The following is a 23,442-nucleotide window of genomic DNA, read 5'->3' as shown; positions in this document are numbered from 1 at the left end:
ATTATTAAAATCCTTTAGTTTTCTCAAAAATCGACAGTGCGCCTTATGTATGAATTCTGGTTGTGCTTACTGACCTCGAACCGATTTTATGTGGTACACAGCGCTCACAAATGTGTCAAAAAATGTTTTTGTACCACTTTGGTAAAGTACGAAGCCGCACCGATCATTAGTCAGGAGCCTCGCAGAGTGATCTGGGTCCAAAACTATGCCTGCTTCAGGTCCCAAAGTCAAATGAACACTGCAGTAGGGCTGGGCCATATCATACTGTTCACGGTAATACCGGTATAATGTCAGGCAATAATAAGAAAATGAAATATCGCGATAGAATATGGGTAAAACGTGCATGCGCAGTGCCCTTGTTTTTATACACACATGGCGGAAAAAGCAGGGCGGTGACGGAGAATGAGAAGGGCGAAAGCGGATTGTTTAAAGCTGAACTAGAATTGGTTTGTAAAAATGGTGCAACTTCAGTGGTGTGGAACTGGTTTGGCTTTCTTCTGTCAGATACACACCAAAGCACATTTTTGGTAGAGCATGCAAGCGGGCCGTCGTTATTACCGAACTGATTTTATGTGGTACACGGTGTTCTGACAAACCATCCTACTTTGGCAAAACGTCCTACCGTAAGTAGTTTATGCACATTTCTGCTGTCACAGAGTAATTCCAGCACAAATGTAAGTAGGTATGACCGTTTGCCACTTAACTTTGCCCATCAGAGTATGCTTGTAGCTCATATTCACAAAGGTAGGACAGATTGCCGCATTGTGTGTGTATAACCTCTTTTTAAGTTTTGTGGAAATTATACATGGTTATGCTCCACTGGAAATGCCTTTTGATTAAACTGTGAGCAAGGAATTTGCATTTGCACTGTTAAATTTTTATATAGCTTCAATGCATATAAAAAAACAGCTGCTCGTTTAAGTGAAAATACATCAATGGGGTTTTTTTTTTTGCACTAATAAAGTTGTGGAGATGTAAAGTATTTTGTCTCATGTCAATTATATCGTCAGTTATATCGTTATCGCAAACTTTCAAATATATATCGTGATGAATATTTTTGGCCATATTGCCCTGCCCTACACTGCTGGATCACTGAGAGTTAAAAACGGTCTAAATTCTTTCATCTTTAATGAAGTGATCAGCGTTGCTGCTTTACCAGGTGTAACAATTAAGTTTAACATCCAAGCATCCATGAAAACAGGATTTATTAAATTTAAATAAGTTAGAAGTTAGCAGGAAGTTAGCTCGCTAGTTACCTAAGCATGATATAGCAGGTTCTGACTGAGAGATTTCTGAAAAAAATTAAAACGTACAGCTCTGCTATCACTTCCAACATAAATGAAGACAGAAAACTAAACAGCAGTGACTGTTGTAGGGTTACTGAAGTTGGACTAGCTGGTACAGTGGGGCAAAAAAAGTATTTAGTCAGCCACCGATTGTGCAAGTTCCCCCACCTAAAATGATGACAGAGGTCAGTAATTTGCACCAGAGGTACACTTCAACTGTGAGAGACAGAATGTGAAAAAAAAAAAATATCCATGAATCCACATGGTAGGATTTGTAAAGAATTTATTTGTAAATCAGGGTGGAAAATAAGTATTTGGTCAATAACAAAAATACAACTCAATACTTTGTAACATAACCTTTGTTGGCAATAACAGAGGTCAAACGTTTACTATAGGTCTTTACCAGGTTTGCACACACAGTAGCTGGTATTTTGGCCCATTCCTCCATGCAGATCTTCTCGAGAGCAGTGATGTTTTGGGGCTGTCGCCTGAGCAACACGGACTTTCAACTCCCGCCACAGATTTTCTATGGGGTTGAGGTCTGGAGACTGGCTAGGCCACTCCAGGACTTTCAAATGCTTCTTACGGAGCCACTCCTTTGTTGCCCGGGCGGTGTGTTTTGGATCATTGTCATGTTGGAAGACCCAGCCTCGTTTCATCTTCAAAGTTCTCACTGATGGAAGGAGGTTTTGGCTCAAAATCTCACGATACATGGCCCCATTCATTCTGTCCTTAACATGGATCAGTCGTCCTGTCCCCTTGGCAGAAAAACAGCCCCATAGCATGATGTTTCCACCCCCATGCTTCACAGTAGGTATGGTGTTCTTGGGATGCAACTCAGTATTCTTCTTCCTCCAAACACGACGAGTTGAGTTTATACCAAAAAGTTCTACTTTGGTTTCATCTGACCACATGACATTCTCCCAATCCTCTGCTGTATCATCCATGTGCTCTCTGGCAAACTTCAGACGGGCCTGGACATGCACTGGCTTCAGCAGCGGAACACGTCTGGCACTGCGGGATTTGATTCCCTGCCGTTGTAGTGTGTTACTGATGGTGACCTTTGTTACTTTGGTCCCAGCTCTCTGCAGGTCATTCACCAGGTCCCCCCGTGTGGTTCTGGGATCTTTGCTCACCGTTCTCATGATCATTTTGACCCCACGGGATGAGATCTTGCGTGGAGCCCCAGATCGATGGGAGATTATCAGTGGTCTTGTATGTCTTCCATTTTCTGATGATTGCTCCCACAGTTGATTTTTTCACACCAAGCTGCTTGCCTATTGTAGATTCACTCTTCCCAGTCTGGTGCAGGTCTACAATACTTTTCCTGGTGTCCTTCGAAAGCTCTTTGGTCTTGGCCATGGCGGAGTTTGGAGTCTGACTGTTTGAGGCTGTGCACAGGTGTCTTTTATACAGATGATGAGTTCAAACAGGTGCCATTCATACAGGTAACGAGTGGGGGACAGAAAAGCTTCTTACAGAAGACGTTACAGGTCTGTGAGAGCCAGAGATTTTCCTTGTTTGAGGTGACCAAATACTTATTTTCCACCCTAATTTACGAATAAATTCTTTACAAATCCTACCATGTGAATTCATGGATTTTTTTTTCACATTCTGTCTCTCACAGTTGAAGTGTACCTCTGGTGCAAATTACTGACCTCTGTCATCATTTTAAGTGGGGGAACTTGCACAATCAGTGGCTGACTAAATACTTTTTTGCCCCACTGTATATAATGATTTGCTATGACATCACTAGCGACACAGCTATGTTAGCATAAACACAGTGAAGCTGGAGGATGAACGCTTACTTTTTCCACTCGAAAAAAGTTAATGTGAGGGTTTCTGATGGTTAGGGATAAATGCAATCGCAACGCAGGGTGCTGTAAATGGACCAAACTTGAGTCATGAGAACAAATGAATTAATCGATCCACAATACGAGATTAGTCATTAATATACTGCAACAACATAGGAACAGAGCAGCTGCAAGAGAATTCAACATTAATGAATCAATGGTACGGAAGTGGAGAAAGCAAGAAAAATGAGTTGAGTAAAGTTTGACTTATCTGACCGTTTCATTTCGCTTAATGCGCCTTATGTATGAAAACAGTCCCATCCATCGACAGTGCACCTTATAATCCGGTGCACCTCATGGTCCAAAAAAATACAATGCACGCAAAGTTTTTCTTTGCGTGCATTGTATTTGATTGAAAAAGGTATAATTCCATTTAGTTTCTTTTTGTATTTTTCACCTGGTTTTACCCAATTTGATAAAAATGATAGCTTCAAAGAAATTGCTCATTTACACAAAAAACCAACCATTGCAATGAACTCCTTGTAAATACCAGGTTCTAAGATTGTGGTCAATGCCATTGAATGTCGGGCTGAGGCCTAACAGGAAAAATGATAGGTGACGTCCAATAACTCTTTGGCGACATGGCTGGTTCGATTTCTCCAGATGTTACTACCTTCTTTTCAGTCTCCTCTGGTTAAATAAAAACAATGTAAACATCACTGCAAAACACTTGATAGTATTAAGTTATTTTAATATTAATCCAGTTACCAGAGGAAATAGTAGAATGATAAAAACAAGGTACCAGTTACATTGCATTTCCCTTGTATGCACTCCGTTCTGCAAACTGACCCCTGGGTCTACAGTATCTTCACATCATTTGTGACAGCAATGAGGCATCAGAATCATCCATTCAGTGTTCCCCAAACATTCACATCAAAGCAGTCCTTTTACAAAAGTACACAACTGACAAGTTGGCTTGAAAAAACTGATTTAAGATATATATATATATATTTATACATTTTTTTTTGCCCAAAGTTCAAAACATTAAGTAAAACATAGTGTGGAAAAAAAAAATCTAAAACAACCCACAGCAGCATCTGATTCTTTCATTATGACCCAGAATTTTGTCTGCCTGAACCCTAACTGATGCTAGCCTATGTGACATGTTAATATATTTTAAATTAAACTAAAATGTATGCAACATGTTTTGACACCATCTTAAGCCACATAAAGACCCCTGCTCTCCAACACAATAGGTTGATAGATAAACATCTGGCTGCTGCGACTGAAGGATAACCCAACAAATGGTGCCATTAGCCTGGATAAAGTTAAATAAGGGACAATATCAGTAACGCTTGGGAAATAATGCCTAGCTATTAAACTCGTACATTTTCCATGGTCATAGAAACCCTAAACTGGATGCATGGGCAACGTATGGAGGTTTAAGGAAAAAAAAAAAAGATAACAAAGAGCTGAAGAGGCAGTTTGCAGGCACTCAAAACTTCTCTGACCTAACGAATCACATGAACCCCTTGGGGGTACCTTGGTGTAAGAGTAAAAACTGCAGAATCCCTTTCTGTACCATTGCTAATAAAAATAAAATTAAAAAGAACTGAACGGTAAAAAAAAATTAATAAAAGAAAGAAAGATGCACACAAATAGACAAATAGCACCACAGAAAACGTGGTCTTAGTTCCCAGTTTGGAGCGCTACACCTTCTGTGCAAGCGGCTGCGCTCCCCGCCGACCTGACTTCATACGGCTACGTGCATACACCCGTAGGAAAAGTGCCAGGAACACTACAACGACACCAAAGCCACCTACTAAGGTAACAGTGTGACCGTAAAGGAAACACGAGAGAAGAATGGCGAAAGCTTGCCGTAAGGTCATAATGATGGTGAAGACGGCAGCACCAAACTGGCTGATAGTGTAAAAGATGAAGAGCTGACCGCATGCCGAGCACACGGACAGCAGCACGGCATGAAAGGCAAACTCGGAGTGGCGGGTCATGAAACCCAACGACTCAAAGAAGGCACCCTGCTCCAGCAGCGACCCGACGGTGAAGAGGCAGGAGAACAGGTTGACTCCAAACATCATCTGCACTGATGACATTTTGTACTTGAACAGGTTGTCCTGCCAGTTGGAGGTAAAGCTGTCGAAGACGATGTAGCCGATGAGGATGATGACCCCGCTGAAAGTGGTGACGGTGGATGGATGTTTGTCAGTTGTGCTTGAGAGCAAAAACATGCTGACGCCGACCGAGATCAGCACAGCAGTGAAGTACTCCCAGTATTCGTAGCTTTTATGGGACACGATCTTGCCCATGAGCATGACAGGAATGACTTTGGAGGCCTTGGCCAGGACTTGAGTGGGGAAACTGATGAACTTGAGGGCCTCGTACTGGCACCAACTGCTCAGGATGTTGGAGAGCGAGGCGAAGGAGTACTTGTACATGGGTGCTCCATGGCGAGGCTGCTTGAACATGACGCACCAGATGCCCGACACAGTCAGAGCAAGGATACGGTTCATGAAGACCAAGAACTGCGAGTCCTTAAATTTCTCTCCCTCCTGATCTGTAGTTGCGGCTCCGTAAGAACGAGTCATCACCCTCTCCTGGAGGACTCCCCATGTCAAATATGAAACCTAAGATAAGAAAAGAAGTTTATTCTTAACACTGAGTTAAATCACTTTATCAAATAAGAGCGTTAAAAGAGTTATTTCAGGTGGTGTGAATTCTGACCCCAGTTTCTGCCACTGTAGTATTAAAAGCAGGAATCACACTACTACTACTCAAACCCTTTACTCTTTTTACATTTAACCGTGTTACTGTCAATGTCTGAATTAAATCCATCATTTCCCCTATTATAAACTCACTGCCTGTATATTGAAAGGAAAGCGGAAGTATTCAGGCCCTTTACTGAGTACTTAGCTGAAGCTTTGAAGTTTTGTACACCTCGTTTTTGGAAATGTTTTGCCATTCTTGACTGCAGAGTATCTAAAGTGCTATCACAATGGAAGATGAGTGTCAGAAATTTGAGATCTCACCAGCGATGTATGTTTCTGTTTGAGAAGGGGGTTCAACTGTGCCACTCAAGAGTTATCCCAAAGCCACTCCAGTGTTGTTTTAAAGTCACTCAGACAACACTGGAGTGGGCTTACGGTCACTCTGTTTTTAAACAAAGAGGAGAGCCTATCTGAGCTATCACTGGGTGAGAGGCGGGCACACCCTAAGCAGCCATCCCCGGTCGCCAGTCTAATTCAACACAAGTGAAATTTATGGTCCAGCAGGTGTGGCGTGTTTGCGATCTGCTTTAATCTGAGGATGTCCGGTCTGCCTGTAGTGAGCTCTGTTATCAATGAAGGCAGAGAACAAAGTATCCAGTACGACTGGTCTGTGACGACGTTACCATCATGCCGCCTTTTTAAAAAAAAAAAAGAATTATACAACCTTCACTCCTTGAAAATCTTGTAAATAACTAATTTGTCTGCATGGATCAGTACCTTTATTGCTGTACTGCACTGTGCTGGATGTTGCTCTAAATACAGTATCGACAAACAGTGGCATACTTCAACCTCCAAACATTGGGTCCTCAGAAATAGGACATAATGTGGTAGCATTAGCATATGCAATTAATGACTGAAGGTTTTGGGGGAGGATACCTGAAGTCCGGCAGCGCAAAAAATTAACTTTAACGCCTGTTTGAGTGTTGAACCCGAATCAGCCTCATTCCTGCTTGCTGCAGACGTGTCATCCAACAAGCTGGTCTTGGCCTCGTTTCCAAACACGCAGGTCTTTATGAGAGGAAAGCAAAACCCACTCCCTAAATAAAGGTGAGAAAGACAAAAGCCCAATGAGTTTTAGATCAGCAGCTTTCGTGCATTTAAAAATAAGACAGTAAAATTCTCTCAAAACCCGAACCTGTTTCTGCATAATTGGTGCGCTTGAAATAGCTAATGAGGAGGTAGCCAGGGATGATAATGGTTGAGTATCCCAGCATGTTGACGAGAAAGCGGAAGAGCCAGACATCGTGCCAGCCATCCAGCAGCGAAGGCTCTTCTGCAGTCACAGCGGAAGGGAACAGGAGCAACACGAGTGCAGGCCAAATCCTACAGGGTGACACAAAACTACCAATCAGGCTACATAACAGAAACAATATCAATGAGAGTCTGCTGGTGATTACAGCTTATACACATAAACAAGACAGCTTACATTACTTTATATTTTAACAAGGCTGATGATAAATATTAAATGAACAATACACAAATGTTGTTTATGTCTGCTCATTTAAGCATCTAAAATTAAAGCTAATTTGTGAGCATTGCAATGGTTATTCAATTTTCACGCACTTTCATTAAAATCTAATCAATCCTCTACACGGAGTAGCGATTCTTAGCAAAAATGAAAACATGCCCGTAAAATGACATATGCGACCTTGTCCCCGAGCACAGTTTGGGTGAAGGTTTGATTAAACTGACGAATACTGTAGAAGAAAACACCATCACATTATGCATCTTCACAATATCTTTAATTAATTATCTTTCCCTGATCTGTCTGTCTGTAGGTGGATCTGTCTATTTACAGATCCACCTATATGACGGAACCACTACACCCTTATTCTCCAAACTGGGTTATCAAGTCCTCAATTATCTCCCTTTCTCTGAAACTAAGGGGGATTCTGCCTTCCTTCCAGACCTGAGCTCCAAAACTATGGGGCAACTTACCACTCTCTGTGCATTTAACTCTGCAGCATCCTTTAAAAAAGCAGCTTTCTCTTGAAAATAGTTATAAACTTAACTTGCTATCTTTTAAATGCAGTTTGTAGCATGTTAAAACATTTTTTTATTAAATAAATAGGGCAGTTTTTTCAGAAAACCTCCTCCAGAGCCATAAATCCCACCTTAAAACTTTTTTCCAAGCTAATAACATAATAATAAAGCATCAAGCATAGTGTAGTGTGGTTGTGGCTACAGCATGAGAGCACTGGATGATGAAATGAGCTGACAGAATCAGTTAAAACAACCAACTTGCTAACTGAGCCGTGAAGACATCAGATGTGCTTCATCACCCATTCCCACAAACAGCTTAAGTGTTACTAATGACTAAAGGACACCTGTGGTGAAACTCAGGCTTCCTGTGAAAAGGTGTGTTCCTTGCCGACAACAGCACTGAGATGTATCCCATTTGGAGTGAGGCAGGGCCTCCTCCTGTGGGGGCCTGTGAGCCCGGCTAACACAGAGCCTCTTTGTGTTGGGACTCTGCAGCGCCCTGGTCAGCCAATAGCCTACTGCAGGGAGACCTGGGCCCTGAACAAGAAGCTTATTACATGAAGGAATGCACTGCACCAGACAAGCCATCCTACATGCTGCTACGCCATAGACACACAAACAGAGAAAATGAGCACTTGTTTAGATTGACGTGTGCACATATATGTACCACTAAAACTGGAGCAACAGGTCTTCATTACAATAACGGAACTGTTTCTCCCAAGTTGCTAAAAAAAAAAAAAGGCTGGTGGGGTAGATGTAGAAAGTGTAGAGTGGAAAAACACCAATACTTGTACCAGTATTAGGTATTTTTCCATAGGTGTTGGAACCATTTATTAAACCTTTAATGAATGCACACATAACTCTTGGGTTAGTTGCAGTAAACTGACTTAGATATGAAACATATTTCAACATATTTGCCTGCAGACAGACACGCCCACTATCAAACGGCCGTCTACTGTACAGAAAAAGCGGACTCTCTCTCTCTCACTCGCTATAAAACTAAATTAACCCATTTATGGTAAAGGCTGGCAAACGAAAGGGTGTTTAGGTCGGACCGTTAGTTGCTAAATTAGTGTAAGCTAATACCAGTTCCGTAGGCTGCTTACAGCTTCAAAAATCTGCCCCCGTAAGGCTGCATCACAGAAAGGTTCACCGTGAGCTGAATGAGCCCATACCTCAAACTCATCTTCAGCGTGACACATTTTCCCAGTTAGCTACACTTCTGTCTGAAAAAATATTACCTCCGTGAGAAAGAAGGCATTTTCCCTGCACTCCGTGGCCGACACCCGGCGTAGCACACACGCCGACAGACTCAAGCGTCCCCGCTGTGACACACCATGAAGCCCCGTGGGTCCGCCAGGTGAAAAATGGCTAAATAATGAGATGCTGTTTTCTTTCAGGCTAGTCGCCTTTAGATCAGAGGTCTTCGACTTTTCCTCAATAGCCGATGTGTTCACTTTAGCAGGAAAGGCCACCTCCTCTTTACTCAGCAGCATCACCACAGGATGCTGGCGAGAGATAACGGCGCCCTCCCGGCGGCCCTGACCCCTGTCGGTGTGGAGGAGGAACTGCAGAGCTGTTGGGCTATGACGTGCACAGACAGCAGGGCACTGAGTGGGCCCACCATAGCCCTGTGATCAACTATTGTGATTGGAATGCCATGAATTTTCACCATGGTGATCTTTTGTCCAGTATATCCACCATCTCTCCTGCACACATGTCCAAACCACCTGAGCCTCGCCTCTCTTTGTCTCCAAATAGCCCAACCTAAGCTGTCAGTCTGATCTACTCATTTCTAATCCTGTCCATCCTGGTTACGCCCATCTTCAGCTCTGCCACTTCCAGCTCAGCCTTCTTTTTATCAGTGCTGCTGTCTACATCATCGTCTTGTAAACTTTCATACTATTGCTGCTGACACTTATCCTGAGCCAATCCTCAGCCCTGACACTCATTTATACTCACTCCACCTTGCTTGCACTCTCTCCTGCACTTCTCTTGTGCATTGTCCTTTGCTTTGGATGGTTAACTCCAGAAGTAATTAAACTCACTTCCACACTCTTGCCTTTCTTTCCCCCTCTCCTCTTTGGCCAACAGTAGCACAAGTTTCTCAACCAATCTAATATTGAAATCTTCTTTGGGCCAAGATTTTCCACCAGATGGTGGAAGCTATAGTTTGGAAGTATTCTACTCTATACTCCGTGTTATTCATTTTAAAGCTTGACATACATACTATTTGTCACATTTTAAAGTATAAATATACCATATCTATAAGATGGCACATGAGCCTGAAATAATTATCTGCTCTAGTTAAAGAAATACCTAAATTTGGACCAAAACATATCATATTTGTGGTGTAAATGTAAATGCATAACATAAGAAAATTAACAATCCAAAGATTCAGATCTTTGAAAATGAATCAAACAAACAAACAGGGGGGAAAAAGATTAAAATGTAAAGATACAGGTCTTTACTTTGATGCCAGTGCTTCCCACTGCTCAGTGTCTGAAAATCTTCATAGTCTAAACTTTTAAGCTGTTGTTGTGTTTCTTAATTTGGCTTTTCCCCCCCTGCTCATAGACATGACTGTCTGGATGACAGTCCTTATTTTTATTGATATGTAAGTAAATACAAATAAATGCAAAAGCAGCAAACAGATCTTCTCTTCTTTACATGTAATGACTCATTTCTCCCGTTTCTTGGAAACATGAAGCATCGCATATAAGACGTGACATACCGTTTTTATATTTATATATAAGAAAAAATGATTAAAATGTAAAGATATATATAGTTTTTGAAGAGTTCCAGTATAAAAGACAGTAAACAAGGCCCAGACAACCAAGACATCCACTCCATGCATCTCTGAAGAAGGTTAAGCTGTGCTGGAAAGCCTTATGCATGAGGCATTTCAAATGAATCCTACTTCATAAACACGTGCACAGTAAAGCACTTCCTTCATGCCAGTGAGTGAGCATCTAAATAGGCTGCTGTCATTGTTGCTGATAAACACATCTGAGCTGCTTCTTCAACGACGCCACAGTGCCTGCCGTACCCCTGACTCACTTCTAAAACAGGTCACCAGTAAGGAATTCCTTTTATTTTCACGCAGGGGAATGTGTGCCCTTGTTCCACTACACCTCAGTAGTAATTCCTCCAACGTTTGTCTCGTCTTTGTTTCCTTCTGACTGCAAAAGTGAAGAGAGACATGCCGTCATAAAAAAAAAAATTCAATACAGCAGCTAATCATTAACTAAACCAAGATATTACAGAGAAACCGCATTTCAAGATATCACATAACAGCAGCTGATATATTTATCTGAATAATATCCCACGTAGGTGGATGTCTGCAAGAATGGAAATTCCGGCATTCCATTAGAAAGAAATGTTATTTCCAGGAGTATTAGTCAGACCTGATGAGATAATTGACCTGCTGAGTGTATTACGCATACTATCATCATAGATGTTGATTGAGAAGGATCGCACAGAGCGGAATACATGACTTGAACACACCATTTTTAAAACCTTTTGCAGCACTAGCATGGTCTTTACTGTACATAACACAACAGTATCAGTTTTCCAGATTACACTTGAATGGAGAAGTAGACTGGTATAGTTTCATAACTCTGTTCTAGCTACTGACCACAGAGGTTTGTCGGTTTGGTAGCTGTTGCCATAAGTTTTGTTTGTGCACATGTGATAATGAAAGATGAGAAAATCCCATAAAATTAACTGTTATATTCAATATAAAACTTGAGTTGTGCTTTGCAACCGTACAGCTAATTTGACCAGGAAATAGATAAAGACAAATCTGCTGCTACTGCTTCTGCTGTCATGTTTACCTGGTCAAAGGAAAGTAATTTTGTAATTGCCAGGTAGTTAGTCAGGTCAGTATACCTGTATGAACATGAAGTGAACCTGTTCTGCGGTGGGTAATGTGTTTATAATAGAAATCCAACCAACTGGAATTTCCACAGTTCCACCAGTCATTGTACTGTAAGACCCACAAGGAAGAAGCCACTTACAGGAAAACAAAAATAAACCATGTTTCCAGTCAGCTGATTTTTTGTTGTAGGAGCATTCCTGTACAACATAACATTTAATCATCTCATCTTTACTTTCATTTAAGTGGAAGCTAAAATATATCTGCATCACCTGTCTCTGTGCGTATTTGAAACACCTTCTTTTGAGGCTTTCAACAACTTGGAATTGCACATGTAAGACCGTTGGTAAACCGTGTCAGGCTTGTGCACGTGCACACATTAGATAGAGATGCATGCTTGAGTAAGATAGGACACCCTCTTTCAATTCTACGGTTTTACATATGAGGACATTAAAAAAATCCAGTTTTTAAATCAGGTTTTAAATTAGGTAAACAGCCTCAGATGAACAGCAACACGTGGCATACTGGCAGCATGTGAAAAATTCGGTATTCCCCATGATTCCATAACTTGTAGAAGCATTTTTGTTTCTATTTCACTATCACCCGCTCACATCGTTACGGAGGAATTTTGCCTCTCCCTTTTTACAACGTTGCCTCAGGAGGTCTGTGGGGATTCGTTTAGGCCCCGCCTAGGCATTTGGCAGGTTCAGGTCTGGACTTTGACTCAGCCATTGCACTCCCTTGATTCTTTTCTGTTGTAGATTTGCTGCTGCGCTTGAGATCATTGTCCTGAATAAGCTTTAACCGCTGAACAGATGGTGTCATGTTCGGCTCTAGAATACTTTGGTAAACAGAGGATTTTACAGGTGACTCAGTGAGTGCAAAACAAACTCAAATCATGACTCCTCCACCACTGTGCTTGACAGCTGGTCTGCACAGTTGTGAAGAAATGGCTGTATAATCCTTCCCAGATTTGTCCTCCTCTGTCATCATGTTAACACACACCCTAAAGTTTCAGAGCAGCAAATTACCAAAGCTTCTATTTTCATAGAGGTGCTTACACTTGCCCGTGCTCAGTTAAAGTTTACTTGATTGGCTGCTGTTTATCTATTTAGTTCCTAAAGACGTCAGATTGTACTTAGTTTTTCCACACATAAATAATGAAACCGTGCCACATTTTGTAGTTTATCTGAAGCTGTATTCAGCTAATTTTAAGATCTGATTATTTTTTTATTATGTGCTGATATGTAAAACCTTCAAAATTAAACACGTCCTTTACCATGACTGTTTTTGCAATTAAAAAAGACACAACATTCATGAATTTCCTGTCTTTTTATTACAAAATAAATGAACTCTTAACTAGACAGGCCAGTGTAATTACACAAAGAACAGTTTCTGCTGATGAAAGCTAGGTTGAGATAAATAGTTTCACTATTTCAAGCAAAAAACAAAAACTACAAATCAAAAAGATCAAGCTGCATTTCCTGTTATATACATTACATTTTTAACCACTTGTCACTTTTTTTTTTTTAGCAAAAGCAGAGATGAGAATAGTTTGTTTTTGCAGGATTTACATTTTTTTAAATATCTGTTCACACCTCTGATTGCATTCTTCCAAAAATCTCTTTTATGCACTACAGTGAAAGGCCACATTTTCAGAGTTAAAAACAAAATTAAAAAAATTAAAACTTACTTCAATTTCAATGCAAAGTCACTGATAAAGTTTGAGAAACCGAAACTATGCATTTTGCATACTCTATTTGTAGCCACTGAAACCAGGTCAAAATGATAAAGAGGTAGATTTTTTTTTGTGGGCACTGAACAGGTTTAGAGACAGTCTGGTACTCACAGTGAGGTGGGGTTTTACAGCTGAGTACAACCATCTCCAGAGGCATGCGGAAAGAAGCAAAATAACCAAGCTTGTAAAATCTTTCAATTAAGCGGTACTACTCTGTTTAATCAGAGCGAAGTGAGATTTATACTGTGCACATACTTGTCTAAGCATATGTATACTAATCAACAATGTTAGCTCAAAATATAGGTTTTTAAAATTTTTATTTATATGAGCTGCAGTGAGGCTCCAGACAATTAGAGGACTGTTGTTCAGCCCGTGACTCAGCTCAAAACTTCACGCCAACCAACGACCTTCCAGAGATCTGGATGTCATCAAAAGGAAATAGAGCCAGAATCTGAAAGACAAGAACAAGAAGCAGGTCAAACTTTACTGATCCTTAAATAATGATTAGAAAAAAATACCAGAGAACAGCATTTATACAAGCGCTGCCGTACAGATGACTTATCCCTTATCTAAATGTCTTTCTAGGAAACCCAGAACTAAGCAGAGCATTTAGAGCACAAGAGGTCAAAATTGAAACCATGAATAGTGTTTGTCTGTGAGCTTCATACAAACTGGAGTAAAATAAATGAAAACAAATGAACCAAATCCACTTCTGCTGTGACTACTCTGCTTTTTAAAAGAGTACCAGGTCCCCTGCTTGTATGCTTTGGTAGGTTATTCTGAACTGGTAGCTTAGTGATGTTCAGGGTAAACCCAGCCTGACATGATGTTGACGTCAAGACTCTATAGGGGCTATAACATCTGTTGCAGTTTGTGTTTGTTTTAAAATGTGCACTATTGCTTGGGGGGGGGGTCGTTGAGTGCCCCAGACTTTTAAACCACTTAAAGAGTAAACGAAGAATGAGTTCAGTCAGGCAGTAGGAGGAGGCTTGACAGATTAGGTTTGTGCGTTGAGTTAGTGCACAGTTACCACTGAAAGTCTGCAAGACATACATATTGCTGGTTTTGTTTTGTGGTTTTTTTTGGGGGATTTAAGTCTTATTATTTAAAATATGTACAACAGTGCATTTCAACCCTTAATATTTGCTTACATCATCATTGCCGTCAGCCAAATCCAACGCCGTCTCGTCCTCCATGTTTCGCAGCATTTTGTCGGCGCCATTCTGACAGAGGATGGTGGCGATGGTGGCGTCCTGTCTCCCCACCGCAAGATGCAGGGGTGTGCAGCCATTAAACATTGCAGCGTCCACGTTGGCTCGGCTGCCGAGCAGCAGCTTCACAGATGTGATGTCATGCAGCTCCACAGCGAGGTGAAGAGGCGTTTTGCCGCTGGTTCCTTCCTACGAGGGGAGCGGACGAAGAAAAGCGATGAGAAATTCCACAAAAAGGGCAGAAATTCATTATGAAATTTAAACAGTTTCACAGTTTTATTTTTGCAATTCCACATTCTTGAAATCAGCTAGTAAAAAGGTCAAAGTACATTCTAATTAGAATAATGAATAATTCAATACATTGGACGTGAGGCAGACTGATATGTTAGGCCACTGATTTAAACTAAGAGGAATGTCTGGGGTGGTTTCGGGACTGCCACGTTCCCTACCATCAATAGAAAGTTAAGAGCGGCCGGCTAGTCTGACCTAATCATATCTCAAATCTAATTATGTCTCACTGAATCCTGCAGGAAGCCCCGAGCTCAGCTCATATCACTATCAGCATTGCACAGGTGCAGCTGATTTATGATAGGAACACAACATAAGGTCCCGATGTGGTAAACACAGTTTAAACAGGACGTATGTGATTATAAATGCAGACATATGACTGGATTAAACAAGTACGGAAAGCCCTCTTAGGGGAAAAAAATAAATAAAGATTGCAGCTTTGCTTCCACAAAAACAAACTCTTCATCCGGTCCTTTTCCTTTTCCTTTTCAGTGTTATGAGTTGAAGTCTGCAAGTGGAGCTGCACTGTTTGTGATCATTTCAGGCTGAATTACACGAGTGCAAAAAAGGCTTTCTGTTTAGTGTGAATTCTACCTTTATGCAAAACTTAATTACACAAATACAGCTCATATGATGCATTGAGTTGGGGGGGGGGGATCCACAGACTAACCTGTATATTCAGATCTGCGCCCTTTTTGATCAGGAGCTTCATAATTTCATGTTGCCTGTTCAGTGCAGCCAAGTGAAGACAGCCAAGACCTGAAATTACAAATGTTGTCTGAAATCTGCAATGTGGAGCTCACTTTTAGGTCAAACAGTTTTTACAAACTTCAATACAGACCAACACTGTATCGATACAACACAAAACATGTTCTACATCAATGCTAAATGTGGGCGTTATTTCTTCTGCTACTGTCCAAGAAAATCCTCATGTATCTTTTAGGAGGACATCAGGGAAAGACAAGCTAGTTAAATATAAAACAACTTTTGACTTTAATGCATAAAAACTCGCATAAACAGATTTAGTAGCAGCCATGACTGTTTTCCCCTCACCTCTCCAGTTCTGGGTCTCGAGGACCGGAGCCAACTTGCTGGGAGAAACGTCTTTGGTCATCTCGGTTGCACACTCTAACTGCCCGTGCTGGCAGGCCACGTGGAGCGCCGTGTTCCCGTCCTGGTCCTGCAGCTCTATGCTGACCTGTTTCTCCATCAGACACTGCACCACCTCTCTCAGGTTTAGGTAGGTGGCGAGGTGCAAAGGGCTCTGAGGAACAAAACAAAAACTTTACCTGTGTGTCTCTGGTCAATATAAACAACAACACGTCAGAAGTTCATATTTAAGTTGAGATGTTAAATAATCTACTAAAATGTTGAGTTGATATTAAGCAAAGACACAAAAAAAAAAATACTAGCTGTCCATTGATTCATCAAACATACTGACAATAACAGGTTGATGGTGGTCTTATATATTTCTTCAGCTGTTGTCCTTATACCCTGTCACTTCTCCTTCACAGCTGCAGCTTCCCTGTATTTCCAAGAATGCTCTTATCCTCATTTCTAACTCCTCATTATTATTTTTGGACTCTAGTAGAGTAGCTTAGCATGAATGATGATTCTGAACGTTAGAGTAATCCAAAGCTTCACTAAAATTTCGGCTCATTGAGATTACCGACCTCATTATACCAAACTTTTGACATGTTTAATGTGAGCACCCATTACTGAAGTGGTATAAATATGAGAGGAAATAGGTAAAAGTCTAATAGTTCCCTTTGAAAATCCCCAGAGCGCAGGCCTGTACCTGCTGCATTCAGGTACAAGTGAGGAAAAGAGAAAACCCTTTCCGAGAAATTGAGTTTTATCTTTAATCCACAACAAGTGATGCGGTTACTCTGCACTGTGGTTTACTGAGACTGCTGTAGGTGTAGAGTATGATAGTGCTGTCTCTCCCTCTCTTTTTTTTTTTTTTTTTAATGTGTTTTGCAATTTTTTTTTGTTAACAGAATTTTGCTGCGAGACTGTACTCACAGGACCACGTGTTAAAATATGGCAAAAATCCCTAATCCATTTGTTTTCCTTTTCCTTCAGAAATAAAGATGCATTTTTATTTTAAACCCCCTGGGTTGCAAACAAATTTCTTCTTGGTAATGTGTCCAAATGTGAAATCTTAGAATGACTACTAAGAGGAAATTAGGAAACCAAAAGAGCCCAGCACAGAGCTAACTGAGTCACTACATGAAGTGCTGAGTCTCAACTTCACATGTTTCCTTTTGACAGTTCTGCAAGTTCAAGTTAAGTCTCTGGTCGGACTTCTTGAAGGACTGGAACAACTCCTCCACCCACATCCACACAAGGATACACTCCACAGCTCCCTGTGGTTCTATTTCTACATGAAGTAGAGGAGGGGAGTTTCCATTCAAAGTCCCTTATGAGTTAACACTGGAACCACCCACAGTGACGTCCCCGAGTGAGGACGGACTGCAAATAAAGAGGAACAAGAGTTCTCTGGAAGTACAGAGATATAAATAAAGCCACCGCTTCCACAATCAAGGTGCAGATGAGGAAGTATTTGTGGATTAAAAAATTCCAGCAGAAGCAACTTGTAGGACCTGTTGTACCTACCTGATATAAATTATTTTGGATGTCCAGGACTTCTGTTGGGAATATCTGTATCAACTCCTTAGCAAGTGGTGATATTTCGTGGATAATTGCTAAATGCAGGATTCTACGGGAGTGAGAAAGAAAAAGAGAAGATGAACATTAACCGTTATGCCTGGAAAAATCTGCAGCCCTACTTTATCTCAAATTGAGCAACTTACCCCCCCCTCAAAAAAAAAAAAAAAAAAAAAAAAAAAAAGCAGCGCTGTGAATTTCAACAAATGTTGCCTAACAATTTTCCTCGGTATTCATTTCAAGAGACTACCTCGAAATGTAACACTTAGTGGGCTGAATGGCAAGACTGAGTCGTTGGGGTATTGAGCAATACAAAAAAAATTCTAGACAGCACAGCAAGGTGCTGGTGGTTTAAAAAAAAAAAAAAAAAAAAAAATCAAACATCTGTGAGCAGATATAATCGCACAGGCTTCAGTTTAAACGCTTACAGCAAAAGACAAAACAAAACAAAAAGCACGCCACCCAAAAAAAACACAGTGGGAAGTTGTAGCAAACAAATGTGTGCGCAAAGCAGGAAATGGAACTGTGCATTAGTGCTTAATTTAGACTCAACAGCAACATAGCGAGGGCCCCATCTGGAAAAGGGATCTTAACAGATTAAAATCAAAGTTTGAGGCTTCAAGTTCTTTAAACTCACTGCTGAGTCCAAATTCTGCGGACATCAGGTTTTATCTTACGGGCTTGAAGCGTTGATGTTTTACTGCTGCACGATTCGCCGCAGCAGTTACTTCTCTGTTAGTTTAGCAGCGAGACGTTCTGCTTTCAGAGTAAATGTCATTTAACCCAAAGCTGGACGCCGCGGGCTGCTTCAGACGCAGACAGAGTGGGATCAAAAGTTCCCACGACGTCTCGCTGTACACTCAGCTTTGAACACTTACAGTGCCACATGTCTAATTATACAAAGTAGTAAACAACGTGGCATTTATCGATTTGTTAAATGGTAAATGTGGTTACTTTATTTCAAAAGACCCACACCAAAGGGGGGAAAAAAAAGAATTCAGTTTTATTTAGTCACAAATTTAAAATATCAGCGTTTCAAAAAACTAATGTGCAGCGGTAGCGATAATACAGCTGCTTTTTTAAAGTGATCAGTTATTGAAATCTATAAGGATTAATCATGCAACTGAACATTTTGTTTGCAGCTACTGACACTGAGAAACAAAGAAAAGAAAAAAAAAGATAAAGTACCTGCATCAGGTTTATTTTAAAAAGGTGACAATATTTTACGCTTATTTTTGGCACAAAACAAGGGGAAAAAGCATTTCTTGTAGTTACTGCCATAAATACATAAAACGTATTACTACTTTACTATTATCAACACCGATTAAGCATATAAGTTGGCTTTTTTTTTCCACTGAATTAAATATCTTTGGGCTGTTTGAGAAGAAGCAATGAGGAAACAGACGTGGGGCATTTCTCACTGTGAGTAAATTAGGAAGGCTGCAGGTGACAAAGTGCATGATTCCTTGTGCATTTCTAGGAATGTAAAATTCCCAAAAACTGTAGAGAAAATGAAAATAAATGTAAAAATACAAAGCTGCTTGTGAGTGTTAATCCATCGCTCGAGTACCCCAGTAATGGTTAAGATGAGAGGATACTGCACGAGAAGCCACATTACATTTTTGTGATGCTTAAATGTCAGCTACGTCTGCAGACTGATGGAGCTGCACTGACATAAACCTGTCAGCAAATGTCTTTGTGTGAAAGGGACTTCCTGGTTTGAGTAAGACTTGAATGAATAAGAACTTTTAAAAAAAAATCCCACAGGGGAAAATTAGTGTTTGCATGATTCTGTCAGTCGAAGCAATGCACTGTGGTGTGTTTCAGGTGTTTTTTTTTTTCCCTCCACCAGGTATCTATAGTTAGGGTGTGAGAATGAAACCATGTGGCCCCAACAATCAGCAAGCGGAAATGAAAAGAGGTCAGAGACACAACAACACTTGTGCAGTGTGATGTGACTACATCAGGATCACACCGGCTGGTCGTGGCTGCAGGATTCATTAAATCGGTCTGCTGGTTGATGACGCTGCAACTCTAGATGAGTGGGTCACATAAGAAACAAGAAGGTCTGCATGGGCTGATAAGGTTGTGTGTGTGTGTGTGGAGGTTGAGGTGTTTAGATTGTGTGCAAAAGTTTCACTGACTCAAATTGAGAAATGAAGTGCAGCGAAAAGCTGCTCAGTTGCAAATGATTTTTTTTAGCTGTCTGGAAGAACGAAGGGGGAAGAAAGTAAAAAAAAAAAAAAAAAAAAAAGCAAGGGGGAAAGAAAGAAGCCTGTGAGGAATGAAAACATGCGTACACACTGTCCTGTCCTGATCAACAAGTTTCTTGGATGAAAAGCGGGCCACACAGCTACCTCACAGCATGTGCTTTGTCTGTGCTGCCTGGGGGAAGTCCAGACCTATCTGTTTCACTTCTGTTTTCTGACTGAGAGTCGACAACTCAATGGAGACCGGTCACATATGCGACAAGGACAAAGTTCATTATAAAAGTCTGCAGTATCACACTCTTATGAAATCCCCTTTAAAACCTGTATCGCCATGGGAAAAACTGTGCCTGAAATTTAATGTGATTTACAGACTCCAGCTGCAGTAGAAATGCCATTCATGACGATTTTAAGTTCATCAGCTTACAGCAGACTTAAAAAAAAAAAAAAAAAAGAAGAAGAAGAAAAAAAAAGTGAGAAGCTACTACCCTGCTCAAAATTAAACCAGCAACTATTCTGGTAACCTTTAAATTATTCTGTGCAATACTTAGAGCAAATACACAAAAAGATCTCTAATTACAGGTCATCAATTATAAAAAAAATATATACTTTTTTTCTTGTTTTAAATCATTTTGAATCGTACATTGTCTAATAAATCCCCATCACTACATATCAGGCAGTGATCCAATTAAAACTAATGTGGTGGCATTAATGTACAAATCACTAGATAATGGAAATGATAATCATAAAGAGCTTGTGCAAACTAACTGTAGGATATTGCCAACCATATCAACTAAGGATAAAAATCACGGGTGCCAAAAAAGCTGGTGAAACCTCTAAGAGAGAAACAGTTAAAATGCAAAAAGGTTTGTATTCACCCACCAGCGTGCAGCAGCATTCCTTTCAGCAAATATTCTAGCAAGATGAGCAAGAATTTTTAATTTTTGATGGAAATTAAATGAATAACAATTAAAAACCTACGTGTCTCCATCCTCTGTAATAGTTGTAAGCAAGTTCTCCTCCTGCTCCTGCTCAGAGAGTTCAGAGCTCTGTACTTGCTGGTTGCTGCTGGAAATCGTGCAGCCCTCCACTATATCCGACAGGCTCTCTACCGTGAGAGACGAGGAACCGTAGGCTGAGTCCAGCCATTCCTCCCCGCCGGAGAACTTGTCCCTCGGCCCGCTGAGGTCATTGCTCGGCCCCCGGGGCTCCTCCGACTTCACTATGGAGCGGTACGACTCAATGCCTGAGTCTGTGCGGTTATCCTCCGGCAAGTGTTCTTTAGTACAGTCATGGCTCGCCATGGTAGTGCTGCTGTGGTGATGATGATGGTGGCCTCGCTGGGTTTCCCCCTCCCGCCTTCCCCGAGGATTTAAAGGCTTCCTGCGGGCGCTGTAGCCGCTCGGTGCTCGGTGATGTGACCGGACAGCCCGGTGACACCTGTGATAACCGCCGCACAGTCTTCGTGAAACCAGAGGAACGAGCCGCTGCGTATCATGCCATTAACCGACAACACTGTGCCCTCTGTGTAGGAAGAGGCGTTCACTTTTTACCGATTTAACGCGTTTTAAAAAGTTTCGAAAACATGGTGTATCGGGTTTAAAACGAGTGAAACGAGACACTAACGACTACCCGTCGACTAAATATCCGGTAAATGCGTGAGCTCCAGGCGGAGAGCATATGAGCAATGAAAGGCGAGAAGGGGAAGAGCTGACATGTGAAAGGCAAAGCTGTTTTTGTCACGCGGGGGAATCCCCAGTGGCGTGATCGAACGCACACACACAGTATGTTCCCTCGCGAACACGCGCGCGCAGAAACGCCGGAGAGTCGGGTGTGAGAGCGGAATTACTTTGTGATTATCAAAATAAAAGCACACTATCTAAGGCTTTACATATATATATATATATACCCATTGATGACTTTCCATTTCGTGTCTTCTCATTTTTTTTTGTTAAGTTCATTTATTAATAATATAGCCACAAATCACAACAGCAGTCTCCTCAAGTGGTGTAGAGTAAGGTAAAGACCCTGCAATAATACAGGGTAAACCCCAAAATTAAAACAACCTCCCTGGGCAAGCACTTGATGACATTGGGAATTAAAAAAAACTCCCCTTTAAAAGAAAGAAACCAGGCTCATGGAGGAACAGTCATCTGCAACCATCTTCTGAGAGCGAGCGGAGGAAGACGGGACAAAAGACTAAATACTATGGAAGAGCGTCAGAGATTAGTAATAACTAATGATTAAATGCAAAGTGGAGTGTGAGTACATAATGAGTGAAAAAGATGAGTGAAGAAGAAATACTTAGTGTATGGGAAGCCCCCAGCAGCCTAGGACTATTGCAGCATAACTAAGGGGGGATTCAGGGTCACCTGATCCAAAAGAGTGTCTGTCTCCTGAATCCAAACTGGGAGCTGGTTCCACAGAAGTGTAGCCTGAAACCCGACGGCTCTGCCTCTCATTCTACTTTTAAATATCCTTGGAACCACAATTAAACCTGCAGTCTGAGAGCAAAGTGCTCTATTAGGATGACATGGTAACAGTTCGCAGGCTTCTGACTAACTCTTACTGGAATTTATTTTCAGGGGCATGTCCAGAGGGGGGCATAGGGTGACATCTGCCCCCCCCCCCCCCCCCCACAAAAAAAATGACTGCTTGTTAATCTTACAGTGCTAAACATAGATAAGACCTGTTGTCTAATGTAATCATGATACCTACAATCACGAGGTCTGGGTAGTGGCTGAAAGAATGAGATTGTGGAAGAAGTTCAGTAATTTGGGAGGGATTTGGAGATTAAAGTAATAAACACATTAATAAAAAATAAGGAAACGACTAATAACTATTATTTTTAAAAATGATAATGATTCTGAAGAAGGACGATTCTGTATAATCTTCATTTTCCATTAAGTGCACTTTGATGCCTCGCTGCACAGTCACAGTGGAAAAACCCCAAAAGTCAAGGGGATAAGGAGGAGTACAATCAGTAGCTTTTCCCACACCCTCTCCTTTTCCCCCATCGGTCTTTATCTAAGAGTAAAGTTGAACTATTAAACTCCAGCTTCCCTCAAATGACTTCAGTAAGCTCATCATTCATTTCTGACTGTCGGCAGTGTCAGGAGAATCCCCGCTCATGGGTTTTTGCAAAGTTGAAATACCTTTAGTGCAGATTAGTGTCTATTCACATCATCCAGTGCAAATTTCACTTTGTGGCTAACATGAATACATCTTTAGGCTAAGAAATATGAAACATGATATTCGCTTACACAAAGAGTCTGTCATATAACATCATTTATATTAGGGCATAGAGCTACACCAGCCTCAAATTGTATTTACTTCTGATAAAATATTCTGATTTCCAGCCTCCCCTCTTCCACCCAACCTGCCCTGTTATTCTTCTATCCTGTTCCATCCCATTAACGATTCCTGGAAACACCCCTGTTTCTTTCATATCAACATTCAATGAGGCCAACAAACGCGCAAAATAAGAAATATACAAAATGCTTAATAACAATACCCCCCCCACACACACACACACTATGAAATCAACCTTGTCTAGTGTGCTAATAAAAAAACAGTAAATATATAATCAAATAAATGAACTGTGTT

General features: G+C 41.0%; 2 protein-coding genes across 3 annotated transcripts; both read right to left on the bottom strand.

Annotated features, from left to right (window-relative positions):
- Positions 1–3,813: 3,813 nt before the first annotated feature.
- On the bottom strand, positions 3,814–11,067 carry slc35b2 (solute carrier family 35 member B2). 2 transcript variants are annotated; one of them, XM_040018233.1, is made up of 4 exons: positions 10,906–11,067; positions 6,998–7,185; positions 6,739–6,899; positions 3,814–5,721 (listed from the first exon to the last, which is right to left on the bottom strand). In XM_040018233.1, exons 2-4 carry the CDS (start codon positions 7,074–7,076, stop codon positions 4,789–4,791), a joined length of 1,173 nt encoding a protein of 390 aa, XP_039874167.1. In that variant the 5' UTR covers positions 7,077–7,185; positions 10,906–11,067; the 3' UTR covers positions 3,814–4,788. The 2 variants fall into 2 exon arrangements, with proteins under 2 accessions (XP_039874167.1, XP_039874166.1); XM_040018232.1 differs by lacking the exon at positions 10,906–11,067 and adding an exon at positions 9,087–9,376.
- A 1,972-nt stretch (positions 11,068–13,039) lies between these two features.
- nfkbie (nuclear factor of kappa light polypeptide gene enhancer in B-cells inhibitor, epsilon) lies at positions 13,040–21,636 on the bottom strand. Its single transcript, XM_040018236.1, has 6 exons — positions 20,818–21,636; positions 17,579–17,681; positions 16,013–16,223; positions 15,630–15,718; positions 14,612–14,860; positions 13,040–13,911 (listed from the first exon to the last, which is right to left on the bottom strand). The coding sequence occupies exons 1-6, from the start codon at positions 21,138–21,140 to the stop codon at positions 13,843–13,845; spliced, it is 1,044 nt and encodes a 347-aa protein (XP_039874170.1). The 5' UTR covers positions 21,141–21,636; the 3' UTR covers positions 13,040–13,842.
- Positions 21,637–23,442: the final 1,806 nt, after the last annotated feature.

This window comes from Simochromis diagramma, unplaced genomic scaffold (genome assembly GCF_900408965.1).
Source record: "Simochromis diagramma unplaced genomic scaffold, fSimDia1.1 OVJJ01000802.1, whole genome shotgun sequence".
Classification (NCBI taxonomy): domain Eukaryota; kingdom Metazoa; phylum Chordata; class Actinopteri; order Cichliformes; family Cichlidae; genus Simochromis; species Simochromis diagramma.
This window is presented reverse-complemented; position numbering and strand designations above follow the sequence as displayed.

Bases quoted from the DNA above. Each gene is read 5' to 3' on its own strand.
- slc35b2 (XM_040018232.1), bottom strand. From the start codon at position 9,106: ATGCCTTCTTTCTCACGGAG. The intron at 7,186-9,086 runs GTAATATTTTTT...GTCACCCTGTAG, and splicing joins ATGCCTTCTTTCTCACGGAG to GATTTGGCCTGCACTCGTGT. The intron at 5,722-6,738 runs GTATCCTCCCCC...TTCTTATCTTAG, and splicing joins TTTGCGCTGCCGGACTTCAG to GTTTCATATTTGACATGGGG.
- nfkbie (XM_040018236.1), bottom strand. From the start codon at position 21,140: ATGGCGAGCCATGACTGTACTAAAGAACACTTGCCGGAGGATAACCGC. The intron at 17,682-20,817 runs GTAGGTTTTTAA...TCACTCCCGTAG, and splicing joins ATTACAGAGGATGGAGACAC to AATCCTGCATTTAGCAATTA. The intron at 13,912-14,611 runs GTAAGCAAATAT...CTTGTCTTTCAG, and splicing joins TGGCTGACGGCAATGATGAT to ATTCTGGCTCTATTTCCTTT.